This window comes from Canis lupus, chromosome 7 (genome assembly GCF_003254725.2).
Source record: "Canis lupus dingo isolate Sandy chromosome 7, ASM325472v2, whole genome shotgun sequence".
NCBI classification, from domain to species: Eukaryota; Metazoa; Chordata; class Mammalia; order Carnivora; family Canidae; genus Canis; species Canis lupus.
Window position 1 is genome coordinate 22102453 of NC_064249.1, and position 24065 is coordinate 22126517.

At 44.3% G+C, this 24065-nt stretch overlaps 1 protein-coding gene across 2 annotated transcripts in view; it reads right to left on the reverse strand.

Moving 5' to 3' along the window:
• BRINP2 (BMP/retinoic acid inducible neural specific 2) overlaps positions 1-24065 on the reverse strand; it is a 123329-nt gene that overhangs the window by 57953 nt on the left and 41311 nt on the right. For both annotated transcript variants that reach the window (XM_049112213.1, XM_025430210.3), the window contains exon 2: positions 272-612. In XM_049112213.1, the coding sequence (XP_048968170.1) occupies positions 272-540 (269 nt within the window). In that variant the 5' untranslated portion in view covers positions 541-612. The remainder of the gene's footprint in view (positions 1-271; positions 613-24065) is intronic.

Below are 24065 nucleotides of genomic sequence, written 5' to 3' on the forward strand. Positions count from 1 at the left end.
ACTCCAAGCCGCCTGATTTGTCCTCAATTTATAAGCAGCACAACCTATAAATAGAAACCCTTTTGCTAAGTTCCCCAGGAGGCATCAGCAGGTTTTCCAGCTTGTATGTATTTTCTCTCTCTCTCTCTCTCTGTCTCTCTTTTTTAAACCAACACGGTAGGCTGGTTATCCCTGCCGGGCCGCTGCCCCACCTGTTCTCTTCTGGTTGGGCCTGGGCGCCCTGGGAGCGGGCTGGGCCCTCCACCCCGGGGAAGCCCCCCGCTGCGCTCACCTGTAGATCCTGTACCTGGTGGTGAAACCCTGCCGGTAGCGCTCCATGAAGTCAGCGTACTCCTGGGCGCGGTGGAAGGGGCCGCGGTCGGTGAGCAGCCAGTCCAGGGGCGGCTGGCCGGCGGGGGGGGCATGCTGCTCGGGGGGCGCCGCGGCGGCCGTGGCCGAGACCGCCAGCACCCAGCCCGGGAGGCCGAGCGCCAGCAGGGTTGCCCATGGGGCCGCCGCCCGCCCGAGCCCTCTAAACCGAGTGCCGCACTGCCACCTCATGCTTCTCCCGGCCGGTTGGTGTCTTCATTCTCTCGCCACGCTCTCCGCCTCTGTGCCTCTCCTCCAGGGCTCCTGGAACGAGAAAAGTCCAACAGGCACGTGTCAGTGGGACGCCCTGGTCTCGACCCCGCGGCCCGTGCGCCTCCGACATGGGTGGCCAGGGCGCGCTCCCGGAGGTGCTGATGCGGACAGCGCCCCGGCGCGAGGCACCCAGCAGGGCGCTTGATGTGCATTCCCTTCCGTTCTTAAAACAATCCTAGAGGAAACACCACTGTCATCATTTTACAGATGTGAAGGTGGGGTTTAGGAAGAGGAAGAAGAGTTGCTGAAGTTCATGCAGCTTTTAGGTGAAGAAACCAGAATTTTGAACTCTGGTCATCTGACCAACCTTTAGGGTAGATTGCTTCTACCTCTCTCCTATGGGGACTCCGTGCCATCTGCTGCTTCTGTCTTCCTCGCCCAAAGTGTTCACTCTGTATCCACCAGTAATAGCCCCACGGAGGTGAGCACTGCCTCTAGAAGCCTGAGGGAAGGGGAATCTGACCCCACTTCTCAAGTGGCAGATTGTGGGGCCTAGAAGTAGTGAGGTCCCATCGCTGCCATGAAGCTGGGCAAACTCGAGCAAATCACATCCCTTCTCCGGGTTTCGTTTTCTCTTATGAAACAAAGAGGCTTGACTACGTCCTATCTAAGAATCCTTCCAGCTTCCAATATCTGATCCCTTCTTTTACAGACGGTCAGGCAGGAATGGAGTTAGAATGGGAAGTCAGGGACGCCCCGTGTGGCTCAGCGGTTGGGCGCCTGCCTTTGGCCCAGGGCGTGATCCTGGAGACATGGGATCGAGTCCCACATTGGGCTCCCTGCATGGAGCCTGCTTCTCTCTCTGCCTATGTCTCTGCCTCTCTCTGTGTGTGTGTCTACCATGAACAAATAAATAAAATCTTAAAAAAAAAAAAAAGAATGGGAAGTCAGATCACCTATGGCCATCATCAGAGAGCAGACCCGTGTATGCACGATCCTGGTAGTTCTGTCTCTGCGTGCCACCTGGAAGCTCCCTGATGGCAGGGCTGTGTGGCCTTCTATCCTAGCTCCTGAGACCCTTCTTGAAGGAGTGAATGAGTATATCCCGTATTCTCAGAGTAGAGGGGAAGGTGCCAAGAAAAAAGATTCTGGCCTGCAAAATTCTTGGCTGCCTTGTGACTCCTCACAGGCCTTTGATTCCCAGTGTGTCTGCACTGTGCCTAAGAAGAACTAGCCATCTATATATAAATCTTTAGGCAGATATAGGGGTCTCATTCAATACTCTGGGGGGAGTGAGTTGCATTCACTCCTTTGATCTTTAACTGCACGTGCTGTCAGCGTCTCACCTATCTGCCCTTACCAGCACCATTGCAGTGCTAAAATGTGCTAGAATGACTTCCAACCCCCAGTGCCTGTCACTTGTGGCTTTGAGGACTTTCTCTGGCTGCCAAAACCAAAGATAGGCTACCTGCAGAGGAATCAAGGGGTATTAATTCTCTGGCACTTCCAGGGTCCTGTACGGGCAGGCCAAGTGGGCTTCAGAGTTTGATTCACACCTCCTTCTAGAGCCCCCTGTGTGCTCTGAAATGGCTCCAGCTCAACAAAACCACCAGACTTCCCTTGGACCAGTATGAGTCCTGAAGAAGCTGCCCGGAGGTGGGGCCAAGTATTAATCCTGGATACTCCCAGCCCAAAGGCTGGCCTGAGCCTGAAGACCCCAGGCTCAGTATTTGTACTTTCAAACAGGTTATGGTCCCTGCTCATAAGGATGAAGGGACAGAAGCATGAGCATCTGCACCTTCAGAATCACTCCTCCACTCCAGCCAGGAGGCACTGACCACCTACCATGTGCTGGGTGATTCTTAGAAGCTGTCCCAGTTAATTCTCACAGTAAATTTGTTACATGGGTGCTATTATTATAGGTTTGCTGCTCACTGGGACAGTGAGCTGGAGTTGAGCTAGGAAGACACAGAGGTTGAATATGAACCTAGATCTGGCTCTATGTCCAGACCTTACCAAATAAGGCTGGGCTACCTAAATTGCTGGAGCAGCTGCAAGACAGACCTTAGATTCATGACCTGGTTGAGAAAGAGGTCCAAAGGGATAATTCAGTGACACTTGCCCTACTGGGTCTTAGAACATATTATAACATTCTAATCATTAAAATAGGTAATACTGGCACACAAATTAAATGGGCAGATCAATGATATAGAACAATTAGCTCAAAAAGAGAGCTTATTATAAACAAGAACTTAGAATGTACACACACATATAAAAACATTACAGCCTAATTGGGTGGGGGATGGAATATTTTAAACATCATGTTGGGAAATTAGTTCCAGATGGATTAAAAAGTTAAATATAAAAAAACAGAATCATAGGAGGAAGAAAAGTCCCCAAGAGTTTTTTTTTTTTTAAGATTTTATTTATTTATTCATGATAGACACACAGAGAGAGAGAGGCAGAGACAGGCAGAGGGAGAAGCAGGCTCCATGCAGGGAGCCTAATGTGGCATTTGATCCCGGGTCTCCGGGATCACGCCCTGAGCTGAAGGTGGCGCTAAACCGCTGAGCCACCGGGCTGCCTTCCCCAAGAGTTTTATAATAAGCATGTATTGCTCCTAAATCAGGGGGAAAGTGATATAAAGGAGTCAGTCCTGCACATGAGGTTTAGGAATTTTTTATAGGATGTAATCTGATGAGGATGCCCAAAATGTTTCTCATTTAATCATTCACACATTCATTTATTGGGAAACATAAATTGGGAACTTAGTCCTAAGTGCCAGATACTATGTTAAGTGTTGATAATACAAAAGCAAGGGCTGCATTATCTGAAACTCTGTTGGTGACTAATTCCTCTTATAGAATACTGTTCTGTTTTTGGTGATGGAGGGGAAGGGGTAGGTTCATTATGAAGACTGGGGCTGGGCAGCCCGGGTGGCTCAGCGGTTTAGCACCGCCTTCAGCCCAGGGCCTGACCCTGGAGACCCGGGATCAAGTCCCACGTCAGGCTCCCTGCATGGAGCCTGCTTCTCCCTCTGCCTGTGTCTCTGCCTCTCTCTCTCTCTCTCTCTCTCTGTGTCTCTCATAAATAAATAAAATCTTAAAAAAAAAAAAAAGAAGAAGAAGAAGACTGGGGCTACTTAATGCCACAGGCCAAGGCAGCAAACAGAGTAAAGTAGAAATGAACCAAGAGAGAACACTGCAGAAGGCAGGATGTTAAAACAGCCCCCAAGACTCCCATGCCCTTCTGTGCATGCGTTGCCTAATTTCCTTTTGAGTGTGGGCAAGACCTGTGAATATGGTGGGATACTAGTCCCAGGATCAGGTTACTGATCAGTTAACTCCAAGTTCTTTAAAAGGAAAAAATATCCTTGGTGGGCCTGACCTAATCAGGAGAATGAGACACCCTACCCCCACCCCCACCCCCGCCGAAAAGAAAGTCAAGTGTAGAGAGACAAGCTTAAAGAAAACAAATTCTGCAAACAGCCAATGAGCCTGGAAGATACCATTGAGCCCCAGGTAAGAACTGCCTCCCTGACTGACACCTTGATTTCAGTCTGGTGAAACCTTGAGCAGAGAACCCAGCTAACCCATACCCGGATTCCTAACCTACAGAAACCACAAGATTGGAAATTTGTATTGTTCGCTGCCACGAAGTTTGTGGTAATTCATTCCACAGCAACAGAAAAATAATACAGACAACATAAAAGATGGTGATATCCCTCTCGCATTCTGCACACAGCCTGATCTGGTGAAGGGTTTCCACACTCCCCGAGGAAGACTAGCTGTTGTTCTCAGCATGTGAAAAAGATGGCATGGCAGTTTGCCAATGAGAAGTGATGTGCTCACCTCCACACCGCCCTGTCTAGATTACAGATCCCTCCAGGTCAGAGGTGAGATGTTTGTATTCCAGCCCTCATACATAGTCAATCCTCAGATATACGGAATGAAGCAATCCCGTTCATTCTATAGAGGGATCACGGTGAGCCAGTGGCCTTGGCCCGGCCCCTGAACTTGTGCCCTATGCTAGCACACCTACCAATCAAGAGTTTTCTAAGGACAGGTGTGAAAAGCTTTGTGCTCTTTGAAAGAAATGAGATATTTTAAGTCAATGTGTGCTTCTTGTCATTCTTTGTTTATAATTATGCTTTTTCAGAGCTCACAATGTGCTGGAACCTGCCTGGTTATAGGAGTATCAGCTTTACAATCAAATGGTTTTGATTGCCGAGCCAAGTCTGCTGAGTGCAGCAAGAATGCCTGAATTCAGTGCTGACTGCTCTCTGATACACTTGGCCTTGGAATCAGATGGTTTCCGCTGCATTGCTTTTCCTCAGGATCTGAAGATGTTTTGACTTAAAAAAAAAAAAAAAAAAAAAAAAAACTCTTTTAAGGAAAAGCAGTTTTAAACTGGTTTCAAAACTTTCTTTAAAAAAACACCTCTAGAATGTGTTCCTTCACCTTAAAAAATAAAAGATACAATAATTGCTGCATTGACAGTTGGGCGAAAATCAGGCTCTAAGGGGAACAGCTTTGGGCCATTTCCTGTTTATGTAATTATTCCTGTAAATAATAGCACTAGAAATTTGGTAACAGCAAATGTCCAGCAAATTTTGTCTATACATTCTCGCGGCTTCTGGTGGTATGGCTAATAATCAGCAGGTTAAAACAATTCGTACCTTCCCTGTGGTGCGTCCAAGGACTGTCTTGCTGAAGCTGACTCTACAAGTAAACCTCTGTGTTACATGTGAGTGTATTAAAGTCATGACTGAGCTAGCTCCTTGAGGAAAAAATTATAAATTTACTTGTGAAAGCCAAATAATTCCATTTACTTACACTATAGTTAAGACAGAGTTTTACACCTACACAAATAATAAATTAGCTTTGGACAAAGGCACAAGTAAAATAGGTTCATTGAGCCGTGAATGAAATGGATTACAGTTTTGTCAATAGAGAAAAACCAAGTACAGACGAAGTCACTTGAGAAGTAGTCATTGCAGCCTTCAAGGTGGGAGAGCTTATGAGAATCATAGCTCCGCCACTCTGAGACTGTCACCTGGCTGAGAACTCATGGGGGCTGTGTTGTGTCCTCCCAGTGGACTCAATCTCCATATCTGCTGAGTGTGTCAATATCCAGAGCAGTTAGGATGTGGGGCATCTGCCACTTACATTGCTAAACCTTGGCGAGTGAGATTGAAGCAGAGTTTCCTCTTTGAAAATCATTTAGGGACACCTGGGTGGCTCAGTGGTTGAGCATCTGCCTTTGGCTCAGGTCGTGATCCCGGGTCCTGGGATCGAGTTCTGCATCAGGCTCCCTGCAGGGAGCCTGCTTCTCCCTCTGCCTATGTCACTGGCTCTCTCTCTGCATCTCTCATGAATAAATAAATTAAATCTTTTAAAAAAATCATTTAGAGGAGAGGTCACCTACTGGAGGAGTTGAGGGTACGGTCAAGCTAAGCTATCGTTAGAAGCCAGAAGAGAAGGAGAAAGAGATGGGAAATTATTATTATAATTAACAAAATCACTAATGTTGTTAACAGGTATTGCTAATAAGTGCCAGCGTGTTATCACTTAATATATGCATGATGGTTACTGCTCATGAAGCACAGATGACAAAATTTAACACTTGAACTTCATCTTCCAGATTTTATGTTCCTGTTTTAACAGATGAAAACACTGAGGCCAGGAATGGATCCGTGAACTGCAAAAGTAAATCATGTGTTTCGGTGGCAGATCCAGGTCCACCTACTCCAGATCCTGTAGTATTTACACCTCACTGCATCACGTGTGTGATTCGCAGCTATAAAACTACATAGGCTTTGCCACTTACAGGTTGGTTGCCCTTGGGAGCAAGTCACTTCCCTCTGGGAGCCTCCTTTTGGTCATCAGTGAAATGATTTTAAGAGGTAAGACGATCCCTAGGGTCCTGCCCAATGCTGAAATCCCATAATTCTCTGCAAACATAAGGGACACACATATAAGGGGAGAAGCGTTAAGACTTTAGTTCTCTTTGGGAGGAAACCTTGCTTCAGAAAGGGAGGATAGCACACATGAGAAGTGAGGTAGAAAGCTGAAATTCTTGCCCGTTGGAGCAGTGACATTTAATAAAATGATTAGGCAGTGACATTAAATAAATTTTCAAGCCATTTGAGTGGTTAATTGGCCAATTCTATTGAGGAGCTGTTTTCTTGAATAAATCTGAGGGTGTCTACGGTAAAAACCTCACAGAAAGTGTTATTTGTTCTTGTCCTCCCCAGCCTCTTGGCATGAAACCTCCCCTTTGACTGGAAAGGGAGGACAGACAAGAAGAATGACAGGACGTTCAGAGGTGGGGATGCCTCCAGGGGAAGGTGGGTGCCCCCCCACCCCCGCACTGTCACTTCCCATCATTGCCTTGCATTCTCCCCTCTTGTTGGGATGATGTGCTGGCCTCCACGGAGACTAACCCTGATCCTGTGCTCCTGGTTGTACTCCTGAGAGCAGTCCTGGCCACCACTCCCCACGTGAGCCCAGGCAGGTGGCACCCCCCAACTGGCATGTCCTCTCCAGACTCCATGCTAGAAGCTTCGGGATCCCCCCCCCAGAACTGGCCCAGCCCCGGGCCAGCTGCCTTTGCTGCATTTCCTAACTGCTGGTCCGGAAAAGACCTAAAATAGGTGAGGCATATGGAGAGCCGCCCGGCGTAAGATCAGGTGAGCAAGATTAATGGTTATTTGTGCAAAGGTAAGCGTTAATTATAATGGCTATTTCCTAAATGCTCTCACATTCATCTGAGACCTCCGAGGGCTGAGGTTAAGAGAGGGGAAGGGCCTAGCTGGAGGTCACTCCACAGGGAAGCAAAAGGGAACTCAGACATTCTGACTCCAAGACCCATAACTCAGCTGGCCTCACCCTCACCTGCTTCTGTCCATCGGTTGGCTATGAAGCAATTCCTATGCACAAGGAATGTACTAGGTACAAGGAATAGCACGAAGTCTGATGAACAGACCCAGCACTTGCTCTCTTGGAGGAGGAACCAACTCTGCAGAACTTGGGGATCCTGAATTGAGTTGAAAATGATACACATACATACACACATGTGCACACGCATACACATGCACCTACACTACTTTAATGGCATTAGACCTTGTGGGATCCATCCCCTCAGAGCTCCAAATTTACAGGTTTCTGCTGTAAAATAGCCAGCCATTCACTTATCAAGGACAGACTCATTTGTCAGTTGCAGAGGCTTCAGACTTGCCTGGCAGATGTCCTTGGCACTTTCCTTGGAGAAGCAAGCTGACCGGCAGACTTGCCCACAGTTTCATGTGATAGAGCCCGGGTCACAGTGTGTAGACCAGGGAGGCTCCTCTGCCCCAGAGCTCCCCTGGAAGTCATGGGGGTTCTCCAGAAAAGGGGAAAAAGGCACTGCTGAGCAATCAGAACCTCTATGTGAAAAGTGGCCCATTCCAAAGCCTGTAAAACCCAATCTCCATGCAGATTAGCCTTCCTCAAGGCCATTATACCCCTTCTTGATGAAAGGACAGCAACTCCTTGTGGCCCTGAGCACAAATCTGCCCTACTCTACTACTCGCTGAGACCCCCGACTGCCGCCCCATCGTGGAGGGGCTACAAGCATAGATTATGGAGTCAGAATGCCTGGCTTCTCATGCTGGCTCCCACTCTCCTACCTCAGCTTCCTCATCTGTTATATAGATAATCTATAATATATATATATAGTTCCTGTTCCTCCTCCCCAGGCCCTTGATAGTTAATGACCATGGGAGGGGGGCAGTCCTTTGGCCTGTCTCTGTGGCCTCTGTCATCTGGCTCTTTATTCTCTGGCTATGAGCCCCACCACTCTCTACATATCTGCCTTCCTTTCCTCTCCATGAGTCTATGTTTCTCCATCACATCTTTTAGAGTCATTTTCTCCACGCAACTTTTCAAATCTAGGCTCTGTGTTGTTAACTTGGTTACTTTTCCTTCCTAGTGTCTTTTATTCCCTGATCAATTTCCACCCCATCATGTCATGGAACTGGGTAGACAAGGATGAGATCCTGGAAATTACCTGGAAATTACCCAGTGGTTCTTGGCAGCCTGGAGTATGTGTGGTATATGTGTCTTGGTGGGAATGAGGGTGTAGAGAGACAAAGAGAGAGGAAAATAATTGATGTCCTAGGTTGGGGTATATTTTGAAATATTTTGCAAATCCCTCAAAGAAATTTTGATACAACTCTCCAGTGCAAGCCAGTGATGGAATCCCTTTCATAATGGACAACAAACGAGAAAATATAGGGCCACAGAGGTGTGGTGAGTTATTCAAAGTCACACTGATGATTTGAAGAAAATCAGAACATGAGTCTGGTCTCCCAACACTAAGCCTAGAGCCTATTCTGTCTATTTCACATATGTCAGTGATAAGTTAAAATTTTTGGAAGTCTATGAACCCACGAGTTCTAGAGCTATCATCATCATCATTATCATAATCATCATCCTCACAATTATCGTGTAGATATTGATCACTCTGTGCCAAACAGTGGTCTAAACACTTTTATAGGCACCTGGGTGGCTCAGTGGTTGAGTGTCTGCCTTTGGCTCAGGTGGTGATCCCGGGGTCCTGGGGTCAAGTCCCACATCGGGCTCACTGCAAAGAACCTGCTTCTCCTTCTGCCTATGTCTCTGCTTCTCTCTCTGTCTCTCATGAGACAGGGTCACAACCTGGGCTGAAGGTGGCGCTAAACTGCTGAGCCACCTGGGCTGTGCAATAAATAAAACCTTAAAAAAAAAAAAAAAAAAACCAACTACTTTCCGTTCATTGACTAATTTAGTTCTCATAAAACCTTGTGAAGCTGATGCTATCATTTTACACAGGGGAGAACTCGAGAATGGAGAAGCCAATGATACTCTTCTGAGAAAGTCCTTAGTATGGTCAAAATGACCTAACACCTAAGATCCATAGACTTCACTCTGATAAAGGAGCTGTAGTTATCCTAGATGCCTCTAGGTCATTCTCATTTAAGAAATTGTGATAGACTGACAAAAAAGTCTAAAATCTTAGAGTTTAAAAGTGAGACTCGCCAGAAATCATTTTCCTGGCTTAAAGACATTCAAGTCTTTTGCTTTGGGGGAAGCTCTGTGGCTCCCATTTAGATGACCTTTCAGCATAGCCTTATGAGAAGGCAGTTATATTTCACTTGTAAAGTCTTAAAAATCATAAGTTCAGACATGTGTCCCAACCTGGGCCCAGACAGACAACCTACAGTTGCTAGTTTCTTGCATGTCCCTGAGTTACCATGCTCTTCCCTCAGACCCCCAAACCAACTGGGCCTGTGCCCACACTCCCCATCCCCTCCTCTCTACCCAATCTTTGTGCATCACAGGTATAAGGGGCCTGTGCCCTTCCTAGCTCCTGCACCACCACCCCCTGGCTCCCCTACTTGCTGTTGTAGGAGACAGACCTCCAGGAATTGCCTAGTGTTTTGCCTAATTCTGAACTGCCCCCGACCCCACGCCCCGCCAAGCTCTTTCTGGGTTCCTCTTTATGTGTGTTGGCCAAAGGCTGGTCCTCCTGCTACCAAAATCACACCAATTGGTGATTTTGGGTACCTCTGGGTATGCCCAGCCACCTTTCCTGGGTCCAGCTACTGAGTCATTCACTACAACCTCTAGAAGAGAACTAGTTCCATCCCCCAGGGAGGAAATCTTCTCTGTCCCTGCCTCCTTCCCACCAGCCTAGCTTCTGCTGCTCAAGCCCCAGCTCACTTCCCAGCAGAGCCAGCCTCTATACACACAGGACAGTTTCAGGATTTCTTTCAGGCTTCAGAAGCCAAAATAAACCAAAGCCAATGACACAGAAATTGCTCACCACTGTGCAGTAGGCTCAACTGAGGTGGGCTGACGAGCAGCTCTCCTCCATTCTGACCCTGGGCCCTCAATGTTACTCTTGCTCTTGGCTTTCTGCCAGGCCTGTCACTGAATCTGAACTTTTGGCCCAAGCTCTGCCCTATTTGGGCCTTGGCACAGACCAGAATGTAAAATGATAATGCCCTGAGCTGTGCCAAACAGCACAGAGCTCCTGAGATGTTACAGATGCAGCTGTGCCCAGCAAACACATTGTTTCCGGGATGGTGTTTGTAAATATATGAGTTGCCCGACAGCTTGTGGAATTAAATATAGATGCTACATCACAAACTCCAGCTAAAATAAACTATATGCTGCTCAATGAATGTCAATAAGTACACTGAGAAAGAATCATTATCCCTTTTTGTAGCACAGTCCAAGAAACCCATCCCTAAGTGGGCTTTTTGGTTTACTTTTTGATGAACGCAACGTTTCCCGCCCGCCATGGGCTTTTGACTGGTACTGGTGGGCAGATGGGGGAGGATGGAATGAGGTGACAAAGTGGGTACAATCAGTAAGGTTGCTGTGTTGGTTGTGGTATGTATGGAGTGGTGGCAAGAGCCAACCCAAGGTTTCCAGATCCACTAGGCAATCACAGTCACCCTTGGGACTGCTGGGCCCTGAAAAATCATTTCTAAAAGCATGGATTAGAAAGACCTGATGGAAAGCAAGCTTATCCATCACCACGAGTCCTCTCCTCAGTTCTTGAGCCAAATGACTTCCCTTCCCTTACATTCATTTCTACTGGTTGCTTGTGTATCAGCAATATCTTAAATGACTAACGACAGATTACCAGAATTGGTGTTCATCCTGAAACAGGTTCCTGAGCACTCTCATACAGTCTCCGGCTGAGAAGCCTCATTGCCATGCAATCCTGGGCATTATGCAGAGCCCACACAACTCTGCCCAGAGTGCCAGGACCCCACTCTAGGAGGTGGTGGCAAAACCAAAGGTATTTTGAATTCAGGGCAACTTCAGTGTTGTCCGGACAAGAGAAGGTTTTGCTTGTGTGGATTATTTTGAATTTATGCAATTGCCAGGTTGTTGCCAACTCAATTTATCTGTTTATTTGTGTTCCTCTCCAATTCCTTAACACCAGGTTCTTTCTCTATTACAAAGTGGAGCTGTAGAGTTAGGTAGCTTGCAGCATTCTAGGCACTGTCTGGGTCCTGTGCAAAAAGGTTTCAAGAGCTTCCAAGGGAAGAGCTACAGTAATTCTCTAAAAATCTCCATTCAGACCTCATTCTGGCTCACACTGCCACTGACTACCCTAAACTATTTTTGACAAATTAAACCCTTTGTAAGATGTGGTAATAAGTTTTCCCACTTCCTTCCTTTTAGGAAAGCTAATAAATAGCTACTCATTCATCCAACTAATGTTTATTGGACAAAGAACATTTAGCTAGAATATAAAATGCATGAAGGGGATGTGGAAAGGCTAGAAGGTAATGCTCGGATTTCTCTGAAAGAAAGGTGAGTGTAAATCCTTCTAATAATTCTTATGGCAAGCCTTATTAGCCAAAGCCACATAGGAAGATTCTGTGCTGACTAGGATTTGCCGGTGTCCACATTTCAGTGATAACTGAGGTTTGATTTCACAGCTTCTGATTCAAAGCTAAGATTATTTTCAGCCTAATTTTGAATTATAGCATTGATTTTTCAGTCCAAAGCTTTGGAAAAATAGTACAGAGGAACTCTTAAAAATTTTTAAAACTTAAATCAAATGTTCCATTCCTCAAACATGGTAACAGAACACAGTTAAGACAGAGTCAACCCAGAACATGAGAGACTCCTAACTTTGGGAAATGAACACGGGGTAGTGGAAAGGGCAGGGGGGTGGGGTGACTGGATGACGGGCACTGAGCGGGCACTTGATGGGATGAGCACTGGGTGTTATGCTGTATGTTGGCAAATCGAACTCCAATAAAATATACAAAAAAAGAAAAAGACAGAGTCAATCATTTATTCAGGTGAGTCTCCAGTGTGTGTGTGTGTGTGTGTGTGTGTGTGTGTGTGTGTGTGATTCTGCCATGAAACCTTTCTTAATTTCTAGAGGAATATTTGGTTGTAACCACTTGGAGAGGGGTGCCTTCTTTACTGCATAAGGTCAGGTGGCTGTTAAGCATCCTATAATGCACAAGACAGCTCCCCATAACAAATAATCCCTGGACCCCAAATGTCACTAGTGCTGAGGTTGAGAAGCTCTGACTTATACCAACAAATTCTAATGTCCCCAGACTTGTAAAGTACCTCTGAATAATGGAACACCAGCTTTTTCAGGGAAGTTTTTCATGCATATCTAGTTTGCCAACATATGCTATGGTGGCGAAGACCAAAATTACTTATCCTCACAATCCCTCTGTCTGGGCCTCCTGTTCATGCTTAATTGGTCCTTGACAAGAACAATAACAACAGTTAAAAATCCTATTACTGATTGCTTATTTCCTCCTGAGCACTGTGCTAAGCACTTTTCTATCAACAAAGTAAGTATTACTAATCCAGGACCAACTAATATAAAGAAAATGAGATTCTAGGAGATTTAGAAACTTGTACAACTTCCTTCCTTCCTTCCTTCCTTCCTTCCTTCCTTCCTTCCTTCCTTCCTTCCTTCCAGTTCAATCAAAAAACTTATAGGCAGGCAGGCCTGTGCAGGTGGGTAAACTAGGAAGCATCTGAATCCACGTAAGGTAGGTGGTTGAGTGGGACAGCAGCCCATTGGAGACAGGAAATTGGTTGCATACAGAGGGATTTAGCCAATAAGTAAATATATTGAGGAGAACAGGAGCTAAATTTCTCATGGTCAAAGAGGGGAATTATAAACATGGAAAGAACAAAAGCTATAATAAACCCTCTGGTGTGGCCTTAAGATTAGAAGTATGAACTCATTTTTCCTAATATACGTAGAGAAATAGAAGGACAGAGAGACACAGAAATGGAGCAGTTGACAGATGAACAGATAGGGAGATACATGTTTGATAGATATAAAAGAATGTGTGTGTACTAAATATAATATGATATTCTAGATTGGATTCTGGAATAGAAAAAAGGATATTAGTAGAAAAACTGATGTAGGGGATCCCTGAGTGGCTCAGTGGTTTGGGACTTGCCTTTGGCCCAGGGCGTGATCCTGGGGTCCCAGGATAAAGTCCCATGTCGGGCTCCCTACCTGGAGCCTGCTTCTCCCTCTGCCTGTGTCTCTGTCTCTCTGTGTCTCTCATGAATAAATAAATAAAATCTTTTTTAAAAAAGAAAGAAAGAAAGAAAAACTGATGTAATCTGAATAAAGTTTGTGGTTTAATTAACAGTGTTGCACCTATGTTAATTTCTTAATTTTGACAAATGTACTATTGTTACAAGATATTAAAATTAGGGGAAACTGGGTGAAGGATACACAGGAAGCCTGTGCTCTAACTTTTCTATAAATCTAAAATTATTCCAAAGTAAAATGTTTTTTTTAAAATTGAAGTGTAGGGCAGCCCTGGTGGCGCAGCGGTTTAGCGCCTCCTGCAGCCCAGGGCGTGGTCTGGAGACCCTGGATGGAGTCCCACGTCAGGCTCTCTGCATGGAGCCTGCTTCTCCCTCTGCCCGTGTCTCTGCCTCTCTCTCTCTCTCTCTCTCTCTCTCTCTCTGCATCTCATGAATAAATAAATAAAATCTTAATAAAATAAAATAAAATAAAATAAAATAAAATAAAATAAAATAAAATAAAATAAAATTGAAGTGTATATATGCATATATACACACACAAACACACACATAAACACACTAATACATTCCCTTGTGTATGACACATATACATACACACAAGCCATCTCTCCCAGTTCTGTCTACTGCAAGTATGTCCAGTACGGCTCATCTCACTTTAAGATCTTGGTTTCTAAGTCCTGTTCTCCACCAAAAGGAATCAGGGATTCTTGGAGAAATGGATGATTACGGCCTATGGCTGTTAAGGTGTAACATGAAGTTGGAACCTCTTTTTATGATAGAAACATTCGTGTCCTGGCAAATTTTTAACAGTCACACTAGCATTTGCCAGTTTCCATGGTGTAAATACTCACAACATGCCTATTCCAGGCTACCAACTTGACCTTAATGACATACAATTCCTGAAAAATTTGCAATGGTTCCTACAAGCAATGTAATCCAGCTCCAGCAAACCACTGGATTAATATAAAAATGTATATATCTCTAAAGAAGGATGGATACATGTTAAAAGAACATAGAGCCAGCTTAAGAAAGGTTCCTCTCATCAATTCTGGGACAATGAACATCAGAATAAATATTTGTAATAATGGATTATATTTCTTTGAGTAAATAGTCTATGAGCCCACACTATTTACACACACACATACACCCATACTGGGGGCGGGGGTGAAGCTTTTTCCTGAATAAAATGCCAACTAATAAATGCAGGGAAAAAATGATGGAATTAGAAAATCATCATTTAGAAATTATCGAGTGATAATACGTTCAACTGAGAAACAAATCAGTGCTAAACTGTGAAATAACCCATTTTTCATCAAAGGAGAATACGTCACAGTCTCACAATATCTTCCTTGAAATAATTATTAATTACACAGGGAGGAAAATAACTTCACAGTGGACAAACCTGACAGCCACCATCTTACCCTAGTGATCCAAGTTCATGTCACCAGAGGTTAGACAAAAATCATGTGAGATCACATCACTTCTCTCATACTTCAGGCAAAAAAAATCCTAACTTGAATTCAACTTGAGGAAACATCACACAACCTAAATTGAGAGATATCTTACAAAATAAGAAGCCTGTAATCTTCAAAAGTGTTAAGGTCACAAAGGTCAGAGAATGACTGAGGACCTAATTGTTCCAGTTTGAAGGGCACTGAAGAAAGACATGGCAACTCTAAGCAATGTAAAATCCAGGGTTGGATCTTTTGTTATAAAAGACATTCTTGGGTCAGTTATGAAACTTCAATGGGGTCTCTGGATAAAGGGCATATGGGAGTTCTTTGTATTCCTGTATAACTTTTTTATGAGATTGTAATTATTTCCTTGTACGAAGGGAAAAGGAAAAAAAGAAAAAGAAATTTATACATGATCACACAGCTCATGCAGCCAACAATGAAACCACGGTTTTTCTAATTCTGACACCTGTGCTATTTACCAATCCATGATTCAAAAATGTTTGTCCATTGAATTAAAGAGAGATATGTAAGGTAGGGACAGATCCCTGTTAAGACAGACCCTGATTCTTCACATCTTAGAAGATACAATCAGAGACTTGCCAACATGTGGCTGTATCCAGCACTCTCCAATAAAAATATAATGCAAACTACACAGATACTCAAAATTTATTATCAGCTACATTAAAAAGGTAAAATGAAGTAGAAAAATTAATTTTAATAATATATTTTATTTAACCTACCAAATCCAAGATATTGTCATTTGAAATAACTTTGTATGGTGACAGATAGTAACTATACTTTTCATTGTGAGCATTTCATAATGTGTATAATTGTCAAATCACTACGTCACACACCTGAGACTAACTTATATTAGTACAGCAACTATACCTCAATTTAAAAAATAAAACAAAAACACAACATTTTGTCATTTGAACATGTAATTTAAGAAAATTATTATCAAGATAGTTTGTTTTCTCACACTGAGTCTGAAATCTAGGGCGTATTTACATTTATAGCACATGTCAAAGTCTAATTTTTCATCAGAAATACTTGACTCGGGGCAGCCCGGGTGGCTCAGTGGTTTAGCACCGCCTTCCCCGCAGGTGTGGTCCTGGAAACCCAGGATCAAGTCCCACGTCAGACTCCCTGCATGGAATGGAGCCTGCTTCTCCTTCTGCCTGTGTCTGTGCCTCTCTCTCTCTCCCTCTCTCTCTGTGTCTTTCATGAATAAATAAATAAAATCTTTAAAAAAAAAGAAAGAAAGAAATAATTGATTCTTTGTTTAGATTTGAAATAATCTACAGTTGGAAAAAGAAATCACATATCCAGCATATTCTATGTATATTTAAATTTTTTTCTGATACTCAAAATAAGTTTTGAAATTTCAATTAATTAAAACTAAATAGGGCAGCCCTGGTGGCTCAGAGGTTTAGTGCCACCTTTGGCCCAGGGCATGATCCTGGAGTCCCGGGATCAAGTCCCACATTGGGCTCCCTGCATGGGGCCTGCTTCTCCCTCTGCCTGTGTCTCTGCCTCTCTCTCTCTCTCTGTGTCTCTCATGAATAAATAAATAAAATCTTTCAAAAAAAATTAAAACTAAATAAAATTTCAAAACTTAGTTTCTCAGTTGCTCAAGCCACATATTAAGTGCCTGACAGTCACATGCAGCTCATTGCTACCATAATGGACAACACAGGGCTGGGCAGGTCCATGATTCATCTATTCCTCTTTATTCCCATGCACGCACCCTGCTCGCCCCACTCCCATGTACAGGGATGCACTGTACTTTTATGCAGAGCTGTATACTCTTTGCATTTTGTTGCCATAAGCATAAAGACTTTGAGTGAAGCAGGGTTCTACACAGGAGAAGGGATCTCCCTCCAACTCTTAAGTTAATCTCCCTTAAATCATGGCTGCCTATGGACTAGCACTTAGGTGAACAAATTGGGAAAGTACATAGCAAAATGGTACCACGAAGGAAAGTTCTTTACAACTGAGAAGCATTAGATGTTAATCGTTCAGTTAATTTGTATTAGAGGCCAAAAACAGTGGACATTGCCATCACAAAGATTTGGAACAAGTCCATATATTTGTGATTTTTGACTTCTCCATAGAAATAATAAAAAGAGGGGAGCCCTGGGTGGCTCAGCAGTTTGGTGCCTGCCTTTGGCCCAGGGTGCGATCCTAGAGTCCTGGGATTGAGTCCCACGTCAGGCTCCTGGCATGGAGCCTGCTTCTCCTTCCTCCTGTGTCTCTGCCTCTCTCTCTCTCTCTCTCTCACTCTCTCTCATAAATAAATAAATAAATAAATAAATAAATAAATAAATAAATAAATCTTAAAAAAAAAAGAAATAATAAAAAGATGCACTAGTCTCTTCACACCAACCTTCACACACCTGCCCTGAAAAATGAATTAGAAAGTATCTGCAAAGCTGTGCTCTCCTGAGAGAAAAGTGTTGCAAGTAAATTTAGATTGGTAATTGTTGCCAAGTGCTGCAATCAGGATCCATTTTCATTTCTTTGTTATGATTTTATGTATTTCTAAATTTTCTACAAAACAATGCATTATTTTGTAATCAGAAAAAAAAAACCCTTTTTCTAATTAGAAAATAATTTAAAATACAAGGAGTCCTGTTCTCTCTTTTTCCCATCATCTATATGACTGGGCAAGACTCAAGTCAGCCATTCTGGCCAGAGAGCTTCAGCCACCAGTTCCAACAGGTGGTCAGATAATCCTTCCATTTCCAACCATCTCAGCTGCTCTCACTTGGTTGCCCCACTTGTGTGAGGAGGAGCTGGGGTGTAGTGGAAACAAACAGAAACAATTCATCACACTCATTCATAAAACGTTGCTCCTTCAGGCTCCTCCAGCTCTCTGCCTGCCCCGCCATGCTTGACATTTTGCCAACGCTCGAGCCTCCTGCCTGTTCGGGCCTTGGCCAGGCTGCCCCAGGCTCGGGGGTGGGGGTGAGGGGGTGCAGGCAGATTCTGGAACTGGCACTGGTGGTTCCACAGGACGGGGTCTCTGGCCCAAGGCTAAAACTGCCGTCCTGACATCGCAACTGCCATGGAACGACCTGGGCAGCAATCACCCAGATGCTCTCTGGGCTTGTTGTCTCCTGAAGTTTCAATTAAAGATGCTCTCAGTTCCTGTGCTTTGTTTTTTCTCATCCCAACTCAGAACCCTCCCCTCCCGTCTAGGGGCGACTGCATGCCATGGTTCAGACTGTCCCTGCAAACACCAAGTCGCACCATGTAGTCCAAGGGCATGGCTTCCTGCGTGGCGGAGCAGAACACAACCTGTGCCATCATATCTGAGGCCCTGCCAGGTCCTCCATTTTCTCTTAACCTCCACGATGACAATGAGGTCACCTTGTTGGTGACGCAGCACCATCAACACACCCTGAGGTGGCCTGACAGGCTTACAACATTTGAGGCCATGATCCAAATAGGGGATTTCAGGGAAGAGGGGCTGCAGAGTAGTGCACACAGTTTATAGTCATAGGACCTGGGAGCTCTTGCTCTGGAGGGCCATTATCAAGAGTTAGCAGGTTGCATCTGCCTCCACAACAGTCATGGAGGGAATGGTAAGCATACTGCTTAAAATACTAATTTTCCTATTGTCCAGTTTTGGTTCATTCATAGACACAAAGTGATTCTTCTGTCCCCCCAGAAAACCTCTCAACATCATTCTGGAACCTACCCACACATAGCCCCACCCCCCATTCCATGAACATCCCTAAGTTTGGCTTCTGCAAAACCCACAGCAACTGTCTACTCTCCAGACAGGAGGGACGTCCCAGTACCGTAGCTAACACTCACGGAGTAGTCACGGGTCCAGCCAACGTTCTCACTGCTTCACATACAGTGTCTCATGGTGAGCATTGTGTTCTACTCTTATTTTACATTTATGGATGAAGAAATGAGGAGTTAAAGAGATTAAGTAGTTTGTCCAGGTCCCAGCATGTTATGGCCGGGGCAGGTTGTCTGGATCCAGAGCCAGGTTGTAGTCACTTGGTTCTACCCTTCTCAACCCAATTTTCCTTCATCACACTCTGGCTTCTTCACACCTTTGGTCACTGCCAGACTCTCCCAGCTCACTTCTCCCTCCCTTTGCTTCTATGTGTCTGCCTTCTCTTGCTTTTTTTTTTTTTTTTTTAAGATTTTATTTACTTATTCATGAGAGAGAAGCAGAGACACAGGCAGAGGGAGAAGCAGGCTCCATGTGGGGAGCCCAATGTGGGACTCGATCCCAGGACCCCTGGATCACAACTTGAGCCGAAGACAGATGCTCAACCAATGAGCCACCCAGGGACCCCTTTCTCTTGCTTTTGCTGTTTCCGCTCCAAAGGCAGCTTCCTGGTCCACCCCCGCCATGCTCATATGGTCCTCCACCCGTTCAGCACAGGCCTGTTCTCTCAGCCCCGTGGGTCAGGGAAAGGAACCAACCAAAAAAACCTGCAATGATGGTGATCAAAAAAACTGGAAGATGGCCAGGAAGATGGCCACCATGTCAGCAGCTGACACCTGGAATTCTAGACTTGTAGAAAGGCCCCTTGTTTCATAGAGGAAGAACTGGAGTCCAGAGTGTGGTTACAAGGTTGAGGCTTATGTGGCCAGTTAATGATGACCTGGGATTAGAATCTAGGCAGGTTTTTGCCACCCAGCCCCGAGACCCTTCACTGAACCCCACTGTCTTGACAAGACTATGGTTCTAACAAAGACCCAAGGGACCCATTATCCACACAGGATTTCTACCTGCCCACCCTGATGTATCCAGCTCCCAGGGCAACATTTATTTTCAGCACCTCCTCTTTCCCCTTGGAAGCCTCTTTGCATCCCACATTTCTACCCTCCCTTTGTCTTAGGCTCTGAGTTTTCTCTGGGCCTGCCTTCCATCTACCTGCCCACCTTTGATCTTGATTTTTCCAAGCTGTTAGCCCTCTGGCTCTCAGTAACATCCTTCTTCTCCTGTAGGGTTGTTTTCAGCAGGATACAAAGGCCATTAGTAAATCAATAACCCTTGATTTAGAAAAGGGGGGGGTGGTGGTGGAGGAAGGGACCTGGAGTTTTTAATTCAGATCTAGCAACTCCTGGGGCATTGTCAGGAGCATTCTAAAATTAGGCCTTTGAAACGCATGATGCTGCAGCTGTTGGAACTTGATAGCTTCCTGCCCATAAACATGAGCAGCTTGCTATGGGTGGGATCATTAACCGAATTCTCCCTCTCCTGCAGTCGGTATGGCTTCCTCTGACTCTGATGCCATATGTATCATCTCTTGCTTTGGAGCTCTCTGTTTTATTCTTGTCTCCTTTGCCTCCTCTCCATTCATCACTTTCGTGGGCTCCACATGTGGCCTTTTTCTTCTTTCTAGGAATCTTTCCATTTCCATGTATCAATGCGTTTCCATCCAATGCAGCAAATACTTCTGCCAGTACATAGTCTCATTTATCAACAGAGCCATGTTGAGCATCCATCCATAAGCACGTGCCTTTCTGATATGTTTACAAAGATGATCCTCCAAAAGTCAGCACACGCCCTAGGACTCATCATGCTACCTACTGACCTTTGAGGACTCCTCTCATTCTGCTGTCCTTACTCCTATTCCAACCTGTATACAGAGTGGGAAACAGACAGAGAGCTCCAGACAAGTGTGTGAAGAGGGCAAGAGAAGTGATGGCATGAACACACACTCTAAGACCAACGTCATGATGTCTAAAATAACACACTTAAGATTTAACCATATAACATTGGAATTCTGCATTTCCTTTGATCTAGCAAGTCTACATCTGGACAATTATTTTGGAGATGTACACAAAGCTTCAGCTACAAGGATGTTTACTGATTGATAACATGGGAGAGAAAAACTGAGAGCTATTTATGTTTCCAAAGTATTTTAGTTACCTATTACTGTGTAACAAATCTTAGTGGCTGAAAATAATAAAAATTACTATCTCACACAATTTCTGTGGGTCAGGAATTTGGATGGTTCTGGCTCTTAGGAGGTGGCAGTCATTATGTTGGCTAGGGCTCCAGGCATCTGAAGATGTGGGGATAGAAGAACCATGTCTAAGTTGGTTCACTCTCAAGACTGGCAGGTGGGTGCTGGCTCTCAGAAGGAGGTCTCCACTCCTCTTCACATGGACCTCTCCAAAGGACAGTGCGAGTATCCTCACAACATGGAACAGTGAGTGCTCCCAAAGACAGCAAAGCAGAAGCAGTAATGACTTTTATGACCGAGCCATGGAAGCCACATACCACGATTTCCACTGTATTTATTGCTTATGTAGACCTGATACTCTGAGGAGGGGACTACCCAAGAATCATTGAAGGCCATCCTTAAGGCTGGCTACCTACCACATACGGGGAAGACTTCACCAAGAGAAGAGGCTGGGTTCTCTCTCCTCACCAAGAACTCTTTGCACTGTGAGTTTGAGAGAAAAACAAAGCTAGTCTGGCCCCGTTAGTTTTAGAGTTCTTTGTTTTTGCCAGCTGTCTGCATGCAGCAGATATGCATTCACCTGCTTTCTGTCATCCAATAAACCCAGCACAGCAGGCTCTGCTTCTGTGGCCCAGCAGTCGGCTTGGAGGGGTAGTGATGGGAGGGCCTGTGTATCTACGCCCAATTTAGTTCCAGATCTAGGTCACATCTTCATCTCTTTCAAAAATGAAGCTCATCTTTACATGTGTCTTATTCCTCAATTGATTCACAAGTTCTGAGTGTTTTTACTGACCCATCACATTCCCAATTGGGTTTTACATGTTAAAATGTGATCCTTATAAGAGTGGAAAGTTCAAAACACCTAAATGATGTAAAATAGATTGTTTGAGCAAATTATGGTATATCCATATAATTCAGGCTAATGCAATCATTTAAAAGTATGCTATATAAGAATATTTAATGATACAGAAAACTGGTTAGGCTATATTACAAATACAGGATATAAAATAGCATACAAGCTATTGTTCTATTAAAAACAATATGTATATCCTTAAAAAGACTTCTACTATAGGGACGCCTGGGTGGCTCAGTGGTTGAGCATCTTCCTTCAGCCCCAGGGCATGATCCTGAAGTCCCGGGATCGAGTCCCACATCAGGCTCCCTGCATAGAGCCTGCCTCTTTCTGTGTGCATCTATCATAAATAAAATATTGAAAAAAAAAAAGACTTCTACTATATATAGATAGATAGATCTCTAGATCTCTATCTATATCTATCTATCTATATATATAGTTGGTACATTTATGGGGTAAAGATTCCTTTCTTTTGGCTAATCTGTTTTTCTTAAATTTCCTATATTTTACATTCATTACCTCTGTAGTGAGAAAAAAAGGAGAAGAAGTTCGTGTGCTAGTTCAGGGGTTCAATTAAAAGTAACTAGAGTTTTCTAGCATCTTTTATTGGAGAGTCGGGCATTTGAGTGACTCCCAGCCCACTTCCATAAGTTCATTTGACACCACTAACTAATGCTTCTTTCATAAACACTCTCTTCTCTTGGCTTCCTAGTGCACACACCCTTTCTGTTTTTCTGGGTTTTTTTTCTGCTTTTCTGTGGCCACTCCTTGCAGATCCATACTCCTATACCAAGTCATTAAATGTGGAATTTCTCAAAGCTCAGTTCCAGGCCTTTACCCCTTTTTGCTATATGCTGTACCCTGGGTGGCCTCACCCACATTCGCGGCTACACAAGGCAGCTGCCCATAGATAAGAAATTCATGCCTCAAGCCCAGGCTTCCCTTGTGAGCTCATATGATTTGTTTTTACAACCTGAGTATTTTAGCTGATGTCTCAAACTTTCTCAAGTTAGTAAGTCCAAAATCAGCCTCATGTTCTTAAGTGGTTGCTTACCAAAGTGAAGGGCAAAATTTTCCATCTCTTCTTGGGGTTCTCAATCTTGGCCGGATATTGGAATCACCTGGAAAGCCTTTTAAAAAATACCAACACCTGAACCCCCCATAGGTTCTGTTTTAAAAACATGGGGTCAGGCCCTGGAGTGAGTATTCTCTTAAAGTCCCTTCAAAGGATTTTAATGAGTAGACAGTATTAAGTGCAACCAATCTACTTATTCAATAGAAAACTCCTAGTAATTTTGATATCTTCTTTTTTCTTGTCCCTAAAGTATAACCTATCACTAAATTCTATCAATTTGACTTCTAAAATATGCTCAAAGTTAATCATAAGTCTTTGTCCTCCCTGCCACCACCTTAATCTAAACTATCATTTCTCATCTGGACTTTCAGTGCATTCTGCATAATGCATCAGATCTGAACATGTCATCTCTTTTCCTTCCTGTGGTGACACACCCCAAATTGGCCCCCAGTGAGTCAGAGCCTTGTGTAATTCCCTCCTCTTGAGTACAGGAAGAACCTGTAGCTTGCTTCTAACCAACAGAATGCAGCAAGTGATGGGATGTCACTGTCACTGTCACGATTATATTATATTATGGAAGACTCCGTTTTAGCCGACTGGAGAGAGTCTTCTGCTGGCCTTGAGGAAACAAATGGCCAGTCTGTGAACTACCTATGCAGAAGGGCCATGTGGCAGTGGCCTGTGGTCAGCCTCCAGGACCTGAGGCCAGCCTCCAGCCAGGACCAAGCTGGGGCCCTCAGACCATTAACTGTAAGGAAATGTATTCTTCCACAAGCTGCAGGTTCTTAAAAGTGGATTCTTTCTTAATTGAGCTTCCAGTGACAATGTAGCCTGGCCAACAGGCTACTGCAGCCATGGGGGGCCCTGAGCAAAGGATCTAGCTAAGCTGTTCATGGATTCCTGAATCATGGGAACTGTGAGATAATTGATGTGAGTTGGTTTAAGTCACTAGATTTGTGCTAATCTGTTATGCAGCTATAAAAAATGAATAGACCTCTGTATTATCAACTCCCAAACACATCAATCATTCAAGGGCTTCCCATCACTCTTTACATGAATGATCTGGTTTCTCCCACCTGCTCTGTGTAC